This window comes from Nylanderia fulva, unplaced genomic scaffold (genome assembly GCF_048542155.1).
Source record: "Nylanderia fulva isolate GAGA-0341 unplaced genomic scaffold, ASM4854215v1 Scaffold19, whole genome shotgun sequence".
Classification (NCBI taxonomy): Eukaryota; Metazoa; Arthropoda; class Insecta; order Hymenoptera; family Formicidae; genus Nylanderia; species Nylanderia fulva.
The window spans coordinates 2,806,009-2,829,202 of NW_028190161.1; the positions used below are offsets into that span (position 1 = coordinate 2,806,009).

At 28.9% G+C, this 23,194-nt stretch overlaps 4 protein-coding genes across 10 annotated transcripts in view; 1 reads left to right on the forward strand and 3 right to left on the reverse strand.

Annotated features, from left to right (window-relative positions):
• The first annotated feature begins 1,385 nt into the window (after nucleotides 1-1,385).
• On the forward strand, nucleotides 1,386-22,005 carry LOC114936141 (1-Acylglycerol-3-phosphate O-acyltransferase 2). 2 transcript variants are annotated; one of them, XM_085481727.1, is made up of 8 exons: nucleotides 1,386-1,499; nucleotides 5,997-6,255; nucleotides 13,181-13,366; nucleotides 13,441-13,574; nucleotides 13,745-13,926; nucleotides 14,119-14,284; nucleotides 14,434-14,593; nucleotides 19,180-22,005. In XM_085481727.1, exons 2-8 carry the CDS (start codon nucleotides 6,245-6,247, stop codon nucleotides 19,304-19,306), a joined length of 966 nt encoding a protein of 321 aa, XP_085337853.1. In that variant the 5' UTR covers nucleotides 1,386-1,499; nucleotides 5,997-6,244; the 3' UTR covers nucleotides 19,307-22,005. The 2 variants fall into 2 exon arrangements, with proteins under 2 accessions (XP_085337853.1, XP_029165029.1); XM_029309196.2 differs by lacking the exon at nucleotides 19,180-22,005 and having other exon boundaries at nucleotides 1,397-1,499; nucleotides 14,434-17,444.
• On the reverse strand, nucleotides 2,528-5,508 carry APP-BP1 (Nedd8-activating enzyme E1 regulatory subunit APP-BP1). Its single transcript, XM_085481726.1, has 8 exons — nucleotides 5,314-5,508; nucleotides 4,953-5,117; nucleotides 4,684-4,866; nucleotides 4,039-4,534; nucleotides 3,810-3,943; nucleotides 3,309-3,511; nucleotides 2,979-3,115; nucleotides 2,528-2,885 (listed from the first exon to the last, which is right to left on the reverse strand). Exons 1-8 carry the CDS (start codon nucleotides 5,379-5,381, stop codon nucleotides 2,655-2,657), a joined length of 1,617 nt encoding a protein of 538 aa, XP_085337852.1. The 5' UTR covers nucleotides 5,382-5,508; the 3' UTR covers nucleotides 2,528-2,654.
• Nucleotides 16,676-19,010, reverse strand: LOC114936158 (uncharacterized). The gene is made up of 2 exons (XM_029309249.2): nucleotides 18,138-19,010; nucleotides 16,676-17,740 (listed from the first exon to the last, which is right to left on the reverse strand). The coding sequence occupies exons 1-2, from the start codon at nucleotides 18,420-18,422 to the stop codon at nucleotides 16,742-16,744; spliced, it is 1,284 nt and encodes a 427-aa protein (XP_029165082.2). The 5' UTR covers nucleotides 18,423-19,010; the 3' UTR covers nucleotides 16,676-16,741.
• Nucleotides 19,279-23,194, reverse strand: part of numb (NUMB endocytic adaptor protein) — a 59,606-nt gene continuing 55,690 nt past the window's right edge. For all 6 annotated transcript variants that reach the window (XM_029309166.2, XM_029309165.2, XM_085481725.1 and 3 more), the window contains one exon: nucleotides 19,279-23,088. In XM_029309166.2, the coding sequence (XP_029164999.1) occupies nucleotides 22,780-23,088 (309 nt within the window). In that variant the 3' untranslated portion in view covers nucleotides 19,279-22,779. The remainder of the gene's footprint in view (nucleotides 23,089-23,194) is intronic.

Sequence of the window (23,194 nt, forward strand, 5' to 3'; positions counted from 1 at the left end):
ATCGAGACCATCCCGATGTTCCTAGATGTGGTAGAATTTTTATGGTGTCAACAGTGGCGAATTTATAATGGTTGTGGATATTGACCAATCACAACAAAGAAATTTTTGCGCTTTTTGTTCCGATTGGTATAATAATATTTGATCGACCAATCGAAACACAGAAATTTTCGTTCCTGATTGGCCGATCAAATTCTATTTTGCAGAGAACTTCAAACAGTTCAACGCGATGTGAGTTATTGCAAGTGCAAATTTACGAGGCGGATACGCGAGGAAATAATCACAATTCTTGAATGCAGAACGTTTTGCTGAAGGTACGTCATACTAAAAAGAGAAAAGATTCGATTCATATTATTAATCCTATGAAGCAACTGCGCATCCTATTGTTATTTTCGACAAAAATACCAAATGTTGATTATACGCATACATTATTTTACATGTGTGCAAAGCTCAGATATTATTATAAAATTTGTTATTAAAATATTTTCGCATACACATACAGATGACACATTGTGACACATTTTTGAAAACAATTTTTTGAAAACATTTTGAGAAAGAGATAGAGAAAGAAATAGAGAAAGAGAGAGAGAGAGAGAGAGAGACAGAGAGAAATATTTGTTGGCTGCGCTGCGGGAGACGGTGGAAGGGGATCGGAGCACGTATCTGGAGGTCGATTGTGTATTTTGGGTGAGTTGCTCACGAGGTGAAAATTACAAAAGTGAGGAAATTTACTAGAGTACCCACGGTTTCATTTGTCGATATCTAGTAAATCTTTTCACTTTTGTAATTTTCATCTCGTGAGCAAACTCACCCAAGATACACAATCGACCTCCTGGTTTCTCACTCCCCTCCCCCACTATCACTCTGTCACGTGACACGTGACGCGACGCGCCGCATACCAGCGCCGCCTGGAGGTTAAAGTCGGTTCAAAGTTGTGCGCATCAAGACGTGCTCTCTCTATCTCGCCATGATAATTAGGTATATTGTATCAAAAACTCTTTAATTAAAATAGTGTTGTGCGATAACATTAAACGTATTGAAGCATGCAAAGTGCAATTATAAACAACGCGTAGAATATTTTGATCAAAGCAATATTACGACTCGTAAGCATTCGCTCCTATGGCTTGCGTGCAACGACGAGACATCCGGTGTTATATTTTGATTGATTTATAAATGTATGTATGACAATCTTATTGCTATATTACATTTCTTTCCGAAGAATATATCGTCTGTTTATACATATATGTACGCGTATAGTGTATCTTCGCGAAATTTAAATGTGTAGAAAAGAATATAAAGATTGCGAGAAAGTGAAAAAGAGGGAGGAGGGTAAGAGGGGGAAGGGGGGGGGGCAGAGATATTTACAATGTTAAATATATTTTGTGCGTGCATATAATTAGTGTTAAATTGAAGTGAAAAATAGTAATAAACGACAATTGTGAACTACAAATATATTGAATGCAGAATCCAGTTCGAGCTTTGCGGAATTTATTACAATAAAGGTATTTTATTTTATATCATTATTATTTTATATATAATTTGCATCACCAAATATTCTTTGAATAAATTAAAATATTACTTTATTTATCCCAGTTGCAAATCTCGTTTTACGATAAATACTCGATTAAGATATTGAATTTGAATAATTTGAATTGAATTTTCAATTAATATAATTAATTTGTTTTTAGCTGGATTTGTTCTATACTTTATTTTGATGTATTTTAATATTTTGAACAGTGCAGAATGGATATATAAGAATAAATAGATAAACAATCGTTTGTATAATAAAGAATTTATTATACACATTTCCAAATGTTTTTTTATGAAACAATACAAATATTAATATAAAATACATGAATATATATAAAAATGTTACAATCTCTGGGTATAACTAAAGTAATTTAATAATTATAAAATATCAAATAATATTGTGTGTTATAAAAGAAAAGATTACCGTAATTTATAAAAACAGATTATAAGAAAATAATAATTGCAATTAATTACATATTGAATTATTTGTGCGAAATCTCAACAGTATCATTCAAAAGCCCCAAGGATTGCTATAATGATATATGTATCGATATTTATAAAAACAAATTTTTTCTAATACTTTAAAAAAAATCCTATTTAATCATTTATAAATTCGTGATACAAAATTTCGATTTTAAAAAATTTATTTTTATTTATATAGTTAGTCGGTAAAATTTTAACTACGTTACATTGATTTATTCATTATTATTTATTTATAAAATTTATCAAAACTCATGTCTGTCAAATTATTAGAAATGTTGGGGAATTAAATAATATATCTTTATTTTAATGTGTTATATGTGTATAAGGAAGAAAGATCAAGTTTGGCATTATTTTATTCTATATCAGAAATTTTATAAAAAAAGCGCCAAAATACACTATAAAGATGTATACAAAATGTTTAACTGTAAATTACAATAAATTTTTAAATTTATTACTTTTTTTGCTTTTCCAAATTTTTTTAAGATCTATGGACGATAATATAGAGCAGAAAATAGAATAGTGTATAAATAGCTTTAATATTTGCAAAAGTCATTTTGTTATTCTAAATCAAAGAACTCATGAAACTAATATAAGCTGTAAAATTGTATTATTACATTAATGTAGATTTTTTGCATACAACAGTTTTAAAAAAAGAATGTTTCAGAGTTTGATGTAACAGCATCATAGATGAAGGTATTGTGAACAGGTTTATATTGATTTGTAATAAGTTTGATGGTTTCTTGCGCTGCAAGACCACCTAGAAACGCCGAAACGGAGTGCAATTCTGCGCCACCAAATCGACAAAACTCGTGTACATAATCATCTTTAGCTAGTGGTCCGCACCCCCATTCGCTCAATAGTTTTGTCAGGCATGTCTGTAATAATATAACTCAATTGTAGAATATATTGATTATGATACTTCGATTTCGATACTTATATCAAAAAATTATATTATTAAAAGATGATACCTTAAGTTTTACAATATCGGGTTCCACTTGATCATCGAATTCGCCGGGATATGAATTGTATTCTGCTTGAAATTTATCCACTCCTCGAAGCATAACATAGTAAATCATCATGCTTTCTGGGGTTTCCAAATTTTGAACTGCAAAAATGTAAAATCAGATATTAAGAACAATTTGGCTGAGAGCTATTATAATTATGTATATCATTTTCTTTTTTATAATTATATTTATAATATAATTATTTAATTTTCGTTGTATAATTGTAAATTATTAATAATTATAATTTATTATAAATATTATAATTTTGCATATTTTTGAGAGAAAAGTAATCACCTATGATATTTGTATCAAAAATCTTAGAATCGTATTCATCTGCAATACAGCTTCCTTTCTCTACATGAATATTACTGGCATGTTTGCAAAATAACTTAACATCTTTCTCTAAAATTGAATCTGATGGTCTACCCAATTGACGTAGCAATTGCAAAGTACGTCGCCACACAGCTTCTACATCTGCTGATGCTTGCTTATGATAACTGTAAATATATAAATTCGATGTTTGTCTATGATTATAGATATTAAAAAATAAAACACGAAAAAATAGTCCAATCTTGAAAGTCAATGTATGATAATAAAATTAATAACACATTCTTTAAAATTATTAATATATTGTAAACTGTATTAATCTGATAATTATTAATAACTATTTAAATATATTTGTTACCTTTGTAGTAAATTTTACTAAAATTAAAATTTTTATTTACAATAAGGACTGAACTACTTTTTCATGTATATTTTCTCACTATAACTGTTATTTAAATATCAGTAACATACATTTGTTGGAGCGTAATATATTTTTCAGTATCTGCAGTCATGTCAGGTAGAGTACCCTTAAGTGGTAATAATCCTTTTCCTTCATTATCAACGAAATCACGCACCGCTTTCGCGATAATCCAAAAAGAACTGCTCTAAAATAAACCAATCAGTTTGAACATATTTTTCTAAATCAAATTTCTTAAAGTAAATTATAGAATAATAAATGATAAAAACGTGTCATTAATACCTTTGCTGTTAAATTAATGCAACGATCATCGTTTAAAATATTTCTAATATTATCGGGAATATCACTCGCTCTTATACATGTATTTACAGCTTTCATTGCTTCCTCGAAATTTTCCTCGCTATTAGACGAATCATGTTCATCGCGTCTTATACCATTTTTGATCATATCTTTGAGTTGTTGCTTGTCTTTGTAAAGTTTCGGTAAAGTACGATGCTCCAAAAACCATTTTTCTAAGTATTTATATAGAATAATTAGATATGGTACATGACAATGGTCTTTAAAGCTCATTTCATCTAGATTTATAGAATCTAAATGTTTCTTCAGGCTATCAAATGGTCTATCTAGACGTAAATCTGGCGTTTCGTTGTCTGGATGGGTTTCTATAACACTATGTTCCTTTACTTGAATGCGCATATATGCAATAAAGCCTATACTTCTGCATACTATTAAAGGAATATCCAATTCCCAAAGTCTTTTTGACAGAAGGACCAATGTTCTGAAAAATAATGTGTACTTTTGAAAACATATTTATATTAGAAATGATATGTAAAAAATATATGTAATTAATTTTAGCTCAATATTTTGTTATAAATTATGTCTGTATAATTAACATTTTTTATAATATTTTAGTATCAGAATTCTTACTTTTCAGTTAGTGCAGTAGCCACAACCACAGTAAAGCTATTGAAAAAATCTGGACTGTTGGATAAAATTTGTTCGGGTTCTTCGTCAATATAATCACCTGTTACATCTGGATTTAATTCCAAAAGCATTTCAGTGGCTACTTGAGCTCTAGATTTTCCAACACTGTCTGCTTCTAGAAAAAAACTAATTCAAATCCATTTAATGTATTACATTAAAATAAATCTCGAGAGTATAATGTTGGTCTAACAGTTACAATATTATGTACATACTTAGGTTCGATATCCTCAAGAGTAATCTTCTTGCCATCTACTATAGTAAATGCTCCTATACCTGGAAGCACTAGCGATTTTAATATCTCTGTCCCAAGCCCAGTAGCATTTATAAGACAGACATGAGCAGCTTCTAAACTTGCTTGGCCATGATCACCCCATAATCTGTCAATGACAAAAATGGTACGATGAAAAATATTTCTTATATGGAAGGAAAAGAAAAAACAAGTATAATTTGAGAAAAATATAACTAAAATTATAAAAGTGGCAAAATTATCGATTTAATCAGAAAATGGGAGCAAAGACAGGACATAAAAGTTTTGTCATGTATAACCTCAAAATTTATTATAACGAGTAGTACCTCAATTGTCTATCGTATTTTCGATTTTTTTCGGATTGTTCAGGTGATTTTGACTCAGGAGATGCCATTGTAGAGATCTATTTGAAATAATAGTGTAGTAGTAGGAAATATTTAGAGAAGCACACGAATACAGCAGCAGTGATGCTGACAAATTTACTTATGTGTGTGGATTTATAAATGTATGCGTGAAAATGTGTATAGACATATTACATATATATGCGGTATGGTGTATATTAATTTTATGAATAATTATAGATGGTTTTTAATCGGATATATATTGACATAAACACGCAAATATATATAGCAAAACAAAAATTTAAATAAAATATATATATATATATATATATATATATATAAATTATTGAACAAAAAAAATTCATAATATATAATATATATATATGTATATATATTTTTGCATTCATGATATATATATATATATATTTTATATACTAGAGTGATTATTATTTATATTAATATATATTTATTTGAAATTGTTTAAGCTGCAAAAATCGACATTGTATTATAGAATTATTATTTATTTAATTAGAATTATATATATTTTTTTCATTTTCCTATAGATGAGTTTTTCTTACTTAGAGTTTTTTGTAAGAATAACCCTGTCCTTATATAGGACATATCTTATTTCTCTTTTTTATCTCATCTTTGTTTTTTTTTATTTGTAGATTATTGATTCGAGAATATCAAGTATATATATGCACACAACCATTGATGGTGTTTTTGAAAAGGCGGGAAGTACCGAAGATTGACGAGATGTGTCGACTCATCGTTCGATGTATCGTTCGATGGACCACGTGCCATCTGACTATAGCGTTGTAGGTCACTACGGCGAGACGATCGCGACGGTTGTTGGCATTTGACAGTTGTTTTTGATCAATCGCGGTGAACGCTACGTACTTATCTGCATAACATCATGTTGAAAACGTAAGTAATCAACGTGACAATATTATATATTGTTCTTTTTATTCGGTTAATTTTGTCCCGGAATACATCGAATGCAGAGGAAATTAAAAAATAAAATATAGTGTATAGTAACCGCGCTGCGGTTATTATTAACGCGATCGTTATTGACGTTTATCGAATGAAAAATTGAGAATAAGGACACGCATAAACTACATGAATCATGTGTAGCACACGAACCATATACGAAACGAAAGAATAAATAATAAACCAGGTAAACAATAGTGATTAAGGTAAATGTCAGCGATTTCTCTTCATGGACACATTTCAATTTTCATTTAAGGAAACATGCGTAATAAGTTTTTTATAGGAAATATTTACATTTATTTACATGATAGGGTAATAATAAGCATAGATAAACATGAATAAAGTGCAATTTCATGAATAAACGGTATAAATATATAAAATAAAATATATTTGAGGAAACTCTTTTAAAAATAGAATTTTTTAAAATCAGAAATATAGAATATTTTTGTTTGTATAAATAGAAGCATAATTTGTAACTTATGTGTTGCGAAATTTTTTAAAGTTTTATTTAATTAATTATTTTGTAAAAAAAATAAAATTTTGATTAAGAAAATTCATTTAACATTGAATTACTAACATATTTATATAAATGACTTATTAATAACTAAATTAGATATAAATTTATCAAAAATTAGTCACTTATTATTATATTTAAAATTTACAGTATTTGAATTATATGTATATATATATATATATATATATATATATATATATATATATATATATATATATAGGTATATTAATGACAAGCAAATATAATGATCTGTTTTTTAATAACAATTAAAATAATTAGATAGATAAAATTAATTTTAATTTATTCACAAATTATTGACAGATCGATAAGGGTGGACAATTCACAAAATTTTGAATTATGTCAAATTTATAATAACATATTTTAGTAGTATATATTTTCGTATACATAATGAGATATATATATATATATATATATATATATTTCTAATCTATTGTAATTTTCTATTTATTTTATTGATTTTCTATTATTTACTATTGACTATATCATAAAATTATATTATTTTATAACGTGTATTTAACGCATTTTTAATTAATTCATTACTATTTATAGTGAATATACATAATACGTTTCTAAAATAATTTACTTAGAAGTACATGTATTATACGTTATTATTTGTTAACATAAAGTCTTATCATTAATTATCATAATGGAAAATAGGCCTAACTTCTGTAAGCTGTGCATTGCAGAAAAACATGTAAGATTTATTACTTTCATGAAGTTAAAAGTACTTTAGTGTATATATTTTTATTAGATTACACAACTTGTTATTCATATTTATCTTTATTAATAGTACTTATTAATAGCAATGGAATGAAGATTATATATTCGGAACAGGAACATTTTTATCAATTTAATAGATTGAATATTTGTATATGTAACGTTGTGTTATCGATACTGAAGTATATTATCCATGTGTTATCTCCAATGTAAGTACATATTTCAATTATGTATAGAATTTCGATCGGACTATGTTCCTTGAATTTCGATCGGACTATTACTCATTTCTGTTCACATGTAATATATGTTGTACTTTACACTTTTACGCATCATTTTTTATACTTTATGCGTATGTTTTTTGCGCGTCTACATATCAATTCATCAAATCAATTTTATCTTTCACAAAATAACAAATTGTTATCAAAAATATTATCTTAAGTACTTTATTTAATTCATTTTTGCGTTTATTATGTTAAATAATAAATCGAATAGAATACATTATTTTTTATGTTCATTATGGGCTTAACATAAAGAACACAAACTATGAATTAGAAAAATATTGAGGTATCTCAGGATATTATCTTGACAATTCGAATCAAATTGAAACTTACTGAATGAAATCGTTTAACCTTTTACGAACGAATTGACTCGTTCGTCAACCTGAAAGAGTAAAGGACTTAAGTAGTCAAAACAGTCAAGAAGAATTTTGACCTTTAGTGATCGGATGATCCGCATAATATCTGTGATGATTATTTATTTGCTTCACATTACAAACTGAAAATTGAGCTGCAGTATATTATTTCGATAAATATAATGTTTGAAGAAATAATAAATCTATCTCTCATTATCTTTCTTTATCTTAATTTAAAAGATTTGTTGTATTCATGTCGTAATACACAGTGTGAAATTTGTGTCTTATAAACAGATACAAATAGTGTTTTACATTGCATGTATATCAATATTTTGTAATTTCTCTCATTTTAAGATTATATTTCAAATTCAAATTTAATTTGAAATCTATCACATAGACATAGAATTGATTAATCTACTAATTAAATCAATTAATTAACAATCAAAATTTAGGTGAAAAATGGAATATACAAAAAATATATATAACTTAAAAATTTTAATTATTTTCTTTATAGTGTGAAAAAGAGTGTTTTAATCTTATAAATATTAATAATAAAATTTTAATATTAAAATAGAAACATTTGATTTATAATTAATTTATATATTAACTTATATATTAATTACGAAATTATATCTGTTTCATTTTCTATTTCAAATTAAATGTATTAATGTATTAATACATTTTATTTAATATATTAATTTTTAATACCAATTTATTGCACAATAATCGATCTTTCTTAAATTCTTGGATTATAATTGAAATCTATGTAATCAAAAGATATGTTTTCGATTATAAAAAGTTATTAAAAAATAATTTAACTATTTTTCGAATAAATTTAAAATGTGTAAATGTCAAAATACTCAAATTTAAAAAAATTCTCTAAATAACTCTAACGATAATTTTCAATATTTATCTGATAGAGTAGAATTTTAATCACGTGAAGAATAGCACACACAGCATATTCCTCAGAATAAAATAGTGCAATTGTAAAGCTGGATGTGGGGGACGGAAATATGTGATAATTGAAATGATTCTCACATAAAAAGAATCGATTACTTTGCATTGCAATGTGAACTCGACCCTGCGTGATTATAAATACAACAATGTATGTCAGAAAAATTAATTTACTAATGAATGATTGACGTTATCGTAAAGACTGAGGAAACACAATATTATTGCTTATTGGAGAATAGTTTCATTTTCTTGCATATCTTTGTATTATATATTTGCTTATTTTGGAACAAAGAGTCAGTTAATAATACTATCGGATTCATGTTTTGTAGAAGTTATAAGATAATCATTTTTTATTGTTTTTTCACATTGTAATAATATGATTTCCAGAATAGCTACTCATATTGAAGAAGGTTACAATTTTATTTTTACAAATAATATAAATAAGTATGTCGTTAGAAAATAAAACTTACAAATGTCTTTTGAGATTAATATAACGAGGTTTAATAAAATTTAATTACAAATAATATTATTAATTTATAAGTAAATAGATGAAAATAATTTTTTATTTGTCGTAAAAACATGTATCTATTACATAAATATGTACATTCGTATGACATCTGTTTTTTTTGATAATGCAAAAATACAAGAAAGTGCGAAGTTCATTTATGCGATATACGTCTGTTTGATAATTTATAGTCTCATTCGAAATTATAAGGAACAATGGTAAAAAATGGTGATAAAAAAATTGAACTTCAATCCTATCTAGAAACATTGACAATGAATTTTGTTATATTAATGATTGCATTATGTGATTAATTGTGTCATTAATATAATAATACAATCGATTATGTAACTTCCAAAAAATTCTTTTTCTTCGATGTTTTCTTCGAAATTTATCTTTGTGTCTAAGTTTTCATATTTTAATGTTTATTTCAATGTTATTTCAATGTTATTTCAATGTTTTATGTTTGCTATATGTATACACAAAAATATGGAGAACATGCATAATCCCGAAAAAATGTACCGAATTTTAAGATATGAGACATTGTTTCGAAAAGTCATAATGTCGAAATTTAAGAAATGAGACAATATACCGAATTTTTTATTTAGGAACAACAATTTATTTTTATATCAGTACGTACTTTGAAAGAATAATTTTCATAGAATAATACAAAGTTAATTTTTATTTATAATAAAATAAAAAATATATAAATTTAAATAAAAAAAATAAAAATTATAAATATATATATATATATATATATATATATATATATAAATATATGTATATATTATAATTATACATATATTATATAATATGTGTAATTAAAACAATTAAATTACGTTTAATTTTAATTGATAAATAGCACCTAAAATAATTGAAGAACTTTTTCACACCTTTATCTCGTGTTACAAATCCCTTTTTATTATATCGAGCATCCTTTTTATTATCAACTGACGCAAATTAGATGGGATTTACGATGATCGTGCTTGCCACATCTTTTAAAATGCATGTGCAATTGTGCACGATATAAAATGCGTGAGAAACAAATGCATATATATAAATATGTTTTTTCACACGTGCATTTATTTGCGTCAGACGACCGACACTAATTATATGATATTTTAAAATTGTAATATTTTTCAATATTTATGAAACAAAGTAATTTCTTTACGCGCGTCGATTAATATATATACAATGATATAACATGATTTAAAACTAAAAAAAATTGAAAAACTAAACTTTTTTTTACTAACACTAAAAAACTAAAAAAAAAAACTAAACTTTTTTTTACTAAAACTAAAAAACCAAAAAAAAAAAAAACATGATTATTCTGCCGATGATTATCGGCAGAATAATCATGTTTTTTTTAGTTTTAAATCATGTTATATTGTCGTATATATTAATCGACGCGCGTAAAAAAATTACTTTGTTTCATAAATATTGAAAAATATTACAATTTTAAAATATCATATAATTAGTGTCGGTCGTCTGATGCAAATAAATGCACGTGTGAAAAGACATATTTATATATATGCATTTGTTTCTCACGCATTTTATATCGTGCACAACTGCACATGCATTTTAAAAGATATGGCAAGCACGATCATCGTAAATCCCATCTAATTTGCGTCATTCGATAATAAAAAGGATGCTCGATATAATAAAAAGGGATTTGTAACACGAGATAAAGGTGTGAAAAAGTTCTTCAATTATTTTAGATGCTATTTATCAATTAAAATTAAACGTAATTTAATTGTTTTAATTACACATATTATATAATATATGTATAATTATAATATATATATATATATATATATATATATATTATTATACATAAATTCAAAATCTAAAATATCAAATAATAATATCAAAATAATAGTATTTATTCCGTATTTATTATAAATAAAAACTAACTTTATGTTATACGAAAATAATCTTTTTGAAGTACATACCGATGTATGAACAGCTTTTTGTCTCTACATGAAAATATTTCGGTATTTTGGCTTACTTCTTAAATTTTGGTACTGTGATTTTTCGGGACAATGTTTCATGTCTTATTGTTTAAATTTCGGTATAATGATTTTTCGAAACAATGTCTCATGACTACAATTTCAGCATTGACTTTTTGGAACAATGTTTTATATCTTAAATTTTGAAATTATACTTTTTCGGGACAATGTATGTCCTCTTCTTGCATAAAAAAAATGAATGATTTATATATCTTAATAATTAATTTTCGAGAAAATATATATCGAATAATATTTGACTGCAAATTTTAAAATATATTTAATTAAACAGAAAAGAAATTAGATAAGAGAATAGAAGTAATGAAAATTGGAAGAATATGTTTTCACCTTCCATTCTCAAATGTTAAATATTATACTAATATACTTATATCTTCTGTATCTATTTTTATTGATTATCAGAAGTTATTTTATAAGAGTATGCCACACATAAAATTGTTATATTTTTGAAATTCAATAATTTTTGTGTAATAATATTATGTATATATAAAAAGAAGTTTATTAAGTTAATCAATTCTGATAGTCTTTATGATACACATAAAACAGTTATTTGTGAACAATTTCAATTGTTGAAGCGGACAAATTGAAAAAAATAGTAGCTACATACAATAACAGTAATCCTGCAACTTTAACTCGTAGACGGATCACGAAAGAAAAAGAAAAGAAGATTCGAATAAAGAAGGAAACAACAAAAGATTTTATATATATCATCTTACTTTAACATTACAATTACTAAAAATGTCTTTTAACTAGCTGAAGCACTTGCCTTTTTATAAACTTTTAATTAACCATAAAGAGAGTGAGAAAGACAAAGGGAGGGAGAAAGAAAGAGTTAGAGGGAGACCGAGAGAAAGAGAGACAGAGAGACAAAGAGACCACTAGTAAATTTATAGCATAAGTGCAACGATGCACATGAGTTCTTATATACATGTATAGACCTGAAAAAAACGAACGTGGTTCTTTTGAGGCAAACTTTTTAAAAATAAAACATCATTTTTTAATAGTTATGAATAATAAAGAATAAATTATGAATAATAAAGAATAAATTATGAATAATAAACAACAAATTATGAATAATAAAGAACAAAACGATGCACATGCGTTCTTATATAAGTATAGACCTGAAAGAAACGAATGTGGTTCTTTTGAGGTAAACTTTTTAAAAATAAAACACATCATTTTTCTACAGTTATAAAAAATGAAGAACAAATTATATATGAATAATAAAGAACAAAATGATGCACTTGAGTTCTTATACATGCGTATAAACCTAAAAAAAAAATACGAACGTAGTTCTTTTGAGGCACATTTTTTAAAAATAAAACATATCATTTTTCTATAGTTATGAATATAATAAAGAACAAATTAATATATCTTTTATTTTATTGAACTTAAACTTTTTAATGTCTTTTATAACTTTATCTCTTTGCGAATTTTGATTTTTAAATGTCACACGAATTTGACGCACGATTGATATAATTAATTTTGCACCATATCAGAGTACTGTACAGCGTTTATACGACGAGCGGCATCGCCCTGATATTTCTCTTTGTGATGGTTTGTGCCTTGAGCGAGAAAGTGAGATATCGAGCGAAATTCATCTTCTTCATAGTAGGGAGCGCGCTAGCAGCAGGATTATGGATACCGTTCATGCTGTTCCGAATTCGTAGCTGGAAAAATGCACTGTATGTTCCTATACATGTGAATAAAATCAAACCTTTAAACTTGAAAAATAGAATATAAATATGAAATCTTTCAGAATGCCAGCCAGATGTGTAGTAACAATAGCGAAAATAATCGGAATCAAATTCCGTTTTCGCGGTAAAGAGAACATCCTCAAAGATTCAGGTTGTGTCGTGCTCATTAATCATCAGAGTTCACTAGATCTTTGTGGTAATTATAATTACTTATTACAATTATTCTAAATTTGTCTCATTAGATTAAGAAGAAAAATTGTTAAGAAGACAAACTTGAGAAAATAATGTATGTGTTGTGCGAATAAAAGCTTGTATATTTTTTATCAAGAATGATAGATATATGCATAATAAAATTGGTCAATATAGTTTTAGGTGAATTATGGTTAGCGATGGAGAATTGCACAGTTATTTCTAAAAAAGAGATTTTGTATCTTGGACCATTCGGTCTCGCGAGTTGGCTTTGGGGAACAGTATTCATTGACAGAAAAAACGTCGAAGAAGCCCAACGAATTATTAACGATACAGCGGAATCTATTCGTTTAGCAAAGGTGATATTTTTGTAATTATTCTTTGTGTGTTAATGAATAACAATCTAAAATAAAACACTAAAGAATAGATTATTTAAATTATGTAATATGAGTATACATGTTTACATATAATATAAATTAATATATAGGTAATTATATTATTTTAATTATACTTTACGAAAGCGTATTGATATTTTCGATTGAATTTTTTAGCGGAGACTTCTTCTATTTCCCGAAGGACATCGACATTCGGGTAATTCGTTGCTTCCTTTTAAGAAAGGTGCTTTTCATGTCGCAATTGAATCCCAAATGCCGATTCAACCTGTTGTTGTGTCAAAGTACTATTTTTTAGATGGCAAATTAAAAAGATTTTATTCAGGTATAAACCAAAAATTATTTTTATAAATGTATAATTAATAAATATATCAAATGAATATCTCTATATATTTTTTAAGAAATGTTTTCTTATATATAATTATAAATTATATTTTTTATGCATGCTTCTAAAAGAAAGACTTTCTATTTTAGGTACTAGTTATATTACAGTCTTACCGCCTATTCCTACCGCGGGTTTGACTAAAAACGATCTTCCAAAACTTATGGAACAAGTGTACGAAGTTATGAACAAAACTTTTGTAGAATCTACGACGGAATGTCTCGAAGAACAAATACAAAGTTTTAAGCGTGAGTAATAAGAATGATGTGGAATGATTAGCATCCGAAATGTAATCTGAATCAGTTGGTGAATTTGCAATTGACGAATTCGCAAGATGATACCCGTAGATTGATGCATGAAGATTACATGTAGGAATGACTTGCATTGTGTTAACAATTTTCATGGGCGTGGTCTTTTTCAGTACGTTCTTTCGCATATATTTATGTAGAAAATTTAGCTCTTAATTTAGTAAGATTTATTTAGAGTTTTATATGTCACGGTTCCGGCGATTGATTAATGATAAAATTATTTCTCTTGGCTTTACTATAATAACGATATAAATGTAAGATATGTCATATCAATCACATTGTTCTTCCATTACTTTCTATACGAGTTTATTTTTAACAATAAATATCATCGCGAAGAAAAATTTTTTGCAAAACTCAAACGATCATCAATTTGTACTTTTTATAGCTCTCGCAGAAAAATAATTTATATAATTGAGATTTTCTCTTGATTTCTAAGTTCTATAATATCGTGCAAAATATGACGTATATTTCTAATGGACATGGAAAATTGTACAGCAATAGCTGTAAAATCATACAATGTGTATAAATCATCCTATATATTTATGTATTCCAACGTGTACATATATTATATTATATTATATGAGATAACTTTTTACATTAAGAAATTTATTATCAATCTGGATATTTGAAATCAATTATTATTTCTATTGTTCTATACGCGCGATTAATTTCTAACATTGCATTTCTTTTATAATAAAAAATAATTTTTTTATATTGTTATTTAAATAATATTATGAGTGCGTAAAAATATATTAATTTTTTTTTTCAAATATCTGAGATTGAATTTAGGAACATTGCGACATTAATTCGTGATAAATAATATTTAAAAGAATCGTTCATTATTATATTTAATATATGTTGATATTTTGCGTACAGTTTACGCAGAATATTTTTTCCGAAACCTTAAATTATGTTAAAATTTTACTATTTACTTCTACGAGACTAACTATATAAATGAAATGTGCCATGTACATATATAATTTTTCAATATTATTATAAAACTTTATAAAACAATATTATTATAAATATAAATCTTGTCAAATATATTTGCAATGTAGTCATCTATACATCATGTTTAAATTACATAGATAGGATAAAGAAAATTGTTTTTGTTAAATTATATAAATTAATCTATGCGTCAGGAATGAATAATGTGTTAATGTATTTTTTCGAATTTGTAATATTACGAGACATATTGAACAACATCTGTATAAATGCATTTTTGCAAATGTACGCTTTACGTATGTTTACATATACATATCTTCTCAAAATTAATATGTTATAACTATAATAAATTATATTTTAACTAATGTGGTGCACACATTTGATTAAAATATTATCCTATTTCTATTTTTAATCATTGATTATCAAAGCTAAACGCTGAAAATGATAAAACACGATGAAATAATATTACGATTATGAAAATTGCAGCAGTAATATTTTCGAGTTTTTAGGCAGTTATAAAGTTTGCCTGATATATGAGCATTACTTATGTTAAAATTCAGTATTTTAAATGCAGAATGAAAATAATTAATAAGATAACACATGAGATTTTTATACTTTTCAGCGGAAATGTGATTACAAATAACACAGATAAGATGTTTTTACAGATCTATTTCGCCAGTCATCAGTCTATAGTCACGTATTTGATTAAAAATTTTTTTTGAATGAGCATTTACATCTTTGTTAGTCTAGAATGCAAAATAACTTATGGTAATAATACCTTTTAATTTAAGGTCAAAATATTTCCAATGATAAAGCGCCCATCTTGATGATGCATCTTTTATTTTTTTTTAATAATCTTTTTTGTAATCTTTTTTTATCTTTTATCTTGCGTTTTTTGCATAATCATTAAAAAATGATATGTCTTCTATATAAGTATATAGTTAAAACACGATATTTTGTGTGCATCTGTACATTTATCTTCCTCCATCTCGTTTTTCTTTTAGAAAAATGTCGTCCTTCGACATAAAAAAAATTCGCGTGATCTTAAGTAATATTGACAGATTTTTTTTATGAATCGAATGAAATCATCAACCTTAACTTACCTCTATTATTTCATCAATATTTTTCTTTTTTTTATTTTCGTGTCTCAATAAGGAAAATGAATTTTATTGAAAAATGGTTCAGTTTCCTTTTCAAAATTTTTAATTAAGTCATTTTTTCTCATACTTTTTTTATTTACAATATACGTTCTGGCTCTTCTCCGTTTGGAAAATTCGTCGATGTTCTCCGAATTGGGATACTCCTTGTGAATCTTAACTTCGAGATCCACCGAAAGCGAAGAAGTTGAAGATTCATTCACTTTAAATTTAACAGGCGAAAAATCCGCGAAACGTCTATCACTTTTCTCTCGTGCTGTATCAACATTTACAAATCTCGGCAAATTATTCTTTCTTTGGAAACTTATGCACTCGAATGTCAATCCGTTTATTTCGTTGTCTACTTTTTTTGTCGGTGTACTGCATTTGTATTTGTTGCACGGCAATTTGTATAGTGCATAAGGACATTGTTCTTTGCACGAACATTTTTTATATTTTTTTCTTTTATTCGTCAAGAACATATATTTCGCGTGATTTTTCGATAAATCGCCCGTGAGCCGATCTGAATGAATCATAAAACGATCATCGCTTATCATTGATAACGGCCTTGCTTGTGTATTTTTTATCACGTTTTGATATGGAAAATTGGATAAATTTTCCTCGTTTTCTTGCCATACAGCGATCTCTGTTTGTACAGAAACGTCGAATGTTAATGATATATCTGTCGAATTATATAATTCTTTGCTGATGTCAGTGTTGTGTTCTTTAATTATGTCTTTATTCCTTGTATTTTTGAGAGATTTTTGCTTTTTCTCTTTTTGCAGAATGCACATTTGTAATTGCTGTTGATTGGACGTCACACATTTATGTTCATTGCTCCCGAGTGATCGTCGAGTTTTTAGACTGCTTTGTATATTTTTTATAATTTTATTCTTAAATAATTTTAGGCTATCGTACATTAAGGATCTAATTGGATGCGCTGATGGCTTATGATCGCTTTTTCTCTCAGAATGAATATAATTTGAAGAAACTGAGCAACATCTCCAAGCCTAATAACAAATATTATAATGTATTTGTCATTTGTATAACGATATAATAAATGTTATATATATATATATATATATATTTTCATCTGTATAACAATTTACACAACATAAATAATTTTTACGTAAAAAGATACAACAGAAATTTACGTAAAAAATTGAATTGCATTGTAAGTTTGTATAAGAAAATAAATTATATATTTTTTTATAAAATTTTGGGTAATAATGTTATAAATATAATAAATATACTTATAACATTGTTTGCTTATAACTTTTTTATATATAATAAAAATATATGTATAATAAGTATTTTACATTTATGTAAAATTATTGTAATCATTGCAAACGTTGCATAATTAATGTTGTAGAAATGTAGAAAGATCATTGTCTATTTTAGGAATACCTGGGTATTATCTGTGAGCTGATGCATTTCATCGATCTTTGTGCAAGTTCCAGTATTTCTAAAATACGTTTCATTTTTCATTTTTCTCAGTACAGTCGATTCGACAATTTTATTATTTTCTTTTGTAGACTCAAGAAAAACTCTCTTACAATTTACATCGATGACTGCCTTCTTCAAATCATTTAGTGCTATCCTAAGTTCATCCACTACCTCCGAAATAGCTTTTACTTGCTCGAATATTTGATTAAGCTTATATTGATCATGATGATAGATATTGTTTGACATAATTCGAAATTTTTACGATATTCTAAAACGAAAATATGCAGTGCTCTTTGTCCTATATTTATATGACATATTAATCATTTTTGTACTTCAAATTATTTTAATAACATGGTTAAGTTACTGATTTTTCTCATCTGTCATTCATTTCAGTTTGTTTTTCTTCGCATATTATAATATATATATATATAAGAAACATTTGAAAACTGTTAAGAAAATTGTTCATAAACTGATTACAGAATTACTTAAATTTGCAGTAAACATTAATATTTACTAAATACAATATATTAAGAAAAATAATTTTATATCTATCATAGTATAACAGTGTGACATCTTGTAGTAGATTAAAATATGTGTATATATTTAATCGTGCATAGTTTATCATTTTTTTTAATAGACATATATTGAAAATTATATATATATATAAAAATATTTAGATTATTAATTTAAGGTATTGAAAAATTCGAAAGTATTATATCTGAAAAATATTACTATAGATAATAAATATTATTAATATCGCATTACATTATATATATATAATATAATCTTTCATAGTTTCATATTTCAGTAACAAGAAAAATTGTGTTTTTTTTTAAATAAAATAAAGTATTAGAAATAGATATTGACATTTCCATTCCATGATTAACTCGGAGAAAAAGAATTAATATTTTTCATCCATTTTTTCACGCTGCTGAAATCTGACTATCATATTTATTATTACACATATTACCGTTGAATTGCCTCTTCTCCATCGCATATAAAGGCGACTACCGCATCTTGAAGATAATGGAAAGAAATTGGCACCTTTCTCGCTTGAAAAAAGTGCGGAGATATATTTTGTGAAAGAAATAAAAGACCTGACTTTCATAATCACAACAGATATTATATAATAAATCGTATTTTTACAGTGGCAGATACAATGTAAAATGAACAAGGATACCTTTACGAAATATACACGCATTAAGTCGTACGTTGATCCAGGAATCGACCGGCGACACTATGTACAACACAACCACGGAAGCGTGCGCGATGTACCAATTGGCAGGCAACGCGGTTGCACTTTTGAATTTGGCACGCGGTGCATCTATTCGCCTATACTCTTGTCCCGGCGTCTCCTTCTCTAGGTAAGTAGTTCTGTATGTGTGTAAAACTGTCTGTATTTATATATATTTTTATGTGTGTGTCACTGTTATATATATATTTTTTAAATGCACTTGTCTGTTTCAGTCGAACGAGACACCGGAACGCGTCCTGGCTAATCCTCGCGCTTTTCCGGGCGCGATAAAAAGAATAGTCACAAACAAACGAGATTTACTTTTTGATGAAAAATGACGACAAAAGTAAAGAAGCATCAAATATACGCCCGGATACGTCGCAAAAGCGTTGTAAAAGCGGATGTAACATCAGCCAAGACGCTGCTATCGCTCCTTTTCGATCCTAGTCAAATGTGAGTTAGCGCGTACATCGACCAAGAAACGTAAAAGGAAAAAGAAAACAGTAAGTACGTAAATGTGATAAAGTTATAACGAATCACTATCCTGCGTTATGTACACATTTTTTCTCGTTCTTTTTCTCTCTCTCCTTCTCGAGGACACAAAAACGAAGTAACGGAAGAAATTTTTCAATTTCAAAGATAATAAAAAAACGAGAGAAAAATACGAAAAGAACGAATAAAGACGAAGACGTCGACGACGTGCGTCGATTAGCGATTTCGCCAGCAACGATCTCTCTACGTGCATTAATATTTAAGTACATTGATTAACCGATATTCTCTCGCATAAGTACCGCAATAAGTACTCAATCGTTCCCTGCTGCCTACTTTACAGTGTTTGTTTAAATTTTCATCGCGCTTTTAATTTTGTTATCTCTTTTTTTTTACCTTTTGATTTTCGGGACGGACGGAAGGTGGTTCGAAAAAACCAAGTCCATTTTCGCCGAACAACTCGCAACGGTGACGGCAAAAATTTCTCTCGCAGACATAGATGGATGTATCCTTCGCATTCATAATCGCCAATTAACAATTTCTTTCTAAATCAATTTTCTGATTAAGATCTATTAGGCAAATGAAGCGATAATACTTCTTAAACAATACTCGCCGTGTGGAAGAATATCGATATATATATGTAGGTACGCTTCACGTTCACAGCGTGGCTAAATAAATAAATTACATTAGATACGATTTGAGACGCGACTTTAATGCGACATCGAAATTAAATCGCGCGATCAAAAACTTATGTTGCGTAAGTATCTCGGTGTGGAGTATTGCAAGAATGTCTACATGTATAATATTGTACATATACGTACATATTTATCAGAATGACTGCGAATGTGTGACAAAATCTGCTATTCTTAAAAATAACGCAAGAATTAGGAGGAGCTATAATCGAACTCGTAAATAAATTATAAGTCGCAGATTTATCATATGATCGCGCAAATATTATGTGTGCTATGTCTCCTCTTCAATATAATCACCTAAAATCATATTTATAAGATATTATTACACATCGATTAAATTTCATCTAGGAAGAATTTTTCTCGTCTCATTGCTGAGTCGCCGGTTTAATGAATGATTCCATTAACGTTCTTTCTTTGCAACTTTTTCATACGTTCTTCCTCCTTTTCCTATACACTGTCGTGTCATACTTTAAATAATTAATCTATGTACAATGCATAACTACACACATACGCGCCTCAATTATCCCTCTTGTGATTATCTCCCTTGGCCTTCCTCGACTTTTACCCTCGATCCGTTTCGAAAAACCGAAAGTGCAGCCGTTAACTTGAAAGACAGAAAGCTGCTAGAGGCGCAATACTGATATCTCGCGGGACGCTATCAATTATTACTATACGGGTCTGAGGAAAATCTTCTTGCACTCGATTGCAATCAGATCGTCAGATATGAACTCGCACCTTTTTTTCGAGGATCGGCTCGACGAACGATTTTCGCACAGCTATTCCTATTACAGAGCGGAAGCACCGTCTAAGATTCTCAAGGAAATCGTTCGACGTGAGCGTCGTCCTCGTGCGAGAATTTTCTCATCATCCCGCGATCCTCCATCTTTACGATAAATGCAACACGCTCGTGTGTGTGTGTATATATATATATATATATGTGTGTATATATATATATAATAGACGACGATAGTGTAAGACAATATCTCCGCTATAACCTTCAACAACTAATCTTTATTTAAGTAATCTATATGGGTGTTTTCTGCCGGCTATACAGGACGATAGAGTCCGCGGTACCCGAGCTCACGATCGCTCTTATTCTCTCTGTTATCGCGCGGCACGACGACCTTGAGCAAGTTCCTCACGAGTACTTCTTCTTCGACCCTGTTCGCTTAAGTACTGGCCACTTCGCGTCAATATCACAGTCCCTCACGCGGATGTTAATCCACCTGCATAATGACAGTTCACGTATGGTGAAATGTCACTCTACATCTATCTAACGTGCTTGTCTGCTTGAGCCGGGTGAACCCGCCGGAAATGCAAGTTTCCCTCCTGCGAAAGGTACGATTATCATTTCGCGATCCAGGTCGCGGGACACACGATCACGAAGAGCGACTACACTACGCGTAATTTGTTCTCTCTTGAAAAAGAAAAAAAAATGGTAAGGGTGCAGTATAATCTTGGGTGCGTACAATTTCGTTTTTTCATGCAGAACGACGATAATCTCGCTCGCGGTTCGAGCCTAACTCTACTCAAGATAATTGGGATATCCAATTACGATATATCGCGTGACAGACATTGAAGTATAATTATCGATACTGTCGGGAAATCCGTTGTTGGTATTTCGCGCGACGTCTATTGCTTCTCCATATAATCGCGGCTGACGAGCTTGTAAGCCACTGTTATTATTCGGTGCATGAAACTTTTGTGTATCTCCCTGTCACATCACCCGAACATATATGCTTGGTTTTTAATGCGTTTATGCGTGTACCATTTTTTTACTTTTTACTGAGGTCGTTAAGGCTGTGCGCGTATACTTATCTATCTATAAAGTATTTTACGCTGATATTTTTTCTTTTGTGCTGGTTTTTAAGTTCGCTGCGCTACTGTCGTTCTACTAAATGCCGACTCGATATAAGAGAAAGCTCGTCGTCGTGCTCCTTCGGAACCCGGCTTCTTTTTTTTCCGGGTCCTCTCCTGTTTAGAGAGAACTCGTATTATTCAACCGGAAGAAGCTTGACCGCGGCATTACGCGCGCGACAGCATTCGACGGTGTTCGAGGTCGGGCCAAGGACACGGCGGCTTACGTGTAGTATTTTCGATCGTGCGCGACGTCGAAACGCGAACGTGCGGACTGCCGCTATGTGCTCGAGCGAAAATACTTAGCGACGCTGTTGATGAACTCCTGACGCTACAACTGCACTTGGAACGCCTGGGTCGCGTTCGGCATAATGAAGGGATTCGTTGTCGCGGTCGATTGCCGCAGATTTCTGGCGGCGATTTCTGCCCACTCGACGTCGAAAGGATCGGAGGGTCCTCCTCTGGAAGCCTGGCCCTGCATCGCGGCCGACCCGAGCGAGTGCGCTCTGGCGTGAAGCGGAGGTGCTCGTCGTGGACTGGCAGCTACCTGCTGCGACCCCGGCGACGGCACCGAGCCGGTTATACTGCCCAACCATTGTTCTGGTTTCGGCAAACCGGCTGCCGTGGAAAGTGGTTGTACCTGGTGAATAGAGAAACTCGTGAGAGAAGACCGTCCCCAGTAATTTACCTTAGTGATACGATACAATGGACCAAAGGAAGAAAAGATTCTTGTATGTCGGCTGTAA

Bases quoted from the DNA above. Each gene is read 5' to 3' on its own strand.
- APP-BP1 (XM_085481726.1), bottom strand. From the start codon at position 5,381: ATGGCATCTCCTGAGTCAAAATCACCTGAACAATCCGAAAAAAATCGA. The intron at 3,944-4,038 runs GTATTAATGACA...GGTTTATTTTAG, and splicing joins GCATTAATTTAACAGCAAAG to AGCAGTTCTTTTTGGATTAT. The intron at 3,512-3,809 runs GTATGTTACTGA...ATATATTTACAG, and splicing joins TATATTACGCTCCAACAAAT to TTATCATAAGCAAGCATCAG.
- LOC114936141 (XM_085481727.1), top strand. The intron at 13,575-13,744 runs GTAATTATAATT...TGGTCAATATAG, and splicing joins GAGTTCACTAGATCTTTGTG to TTTTAGGTGAATTATGGTTA. The intron at 13,927-14,118 runs GTGATATTTTTG...TGAATTTTTTAG, and splicing joins AATCTATTCGTTTAGCAAAG to CGGAGACTTCTTCTATTTCC.
- LOC114936158 (XM_029309249.2), bottom strand. From the start codon at position 18,422: ATGTCAAACAATATCTATCATCATGATCAATATAAGCTTAATCAAATA. The intron at 17,741-18,137 runs GTATTCCTAAAA...ATTTGTTATTAG, and splicing joins AGCTCACAGATAATACCCAG to GCTTGGAGATGTTGCTCAGT.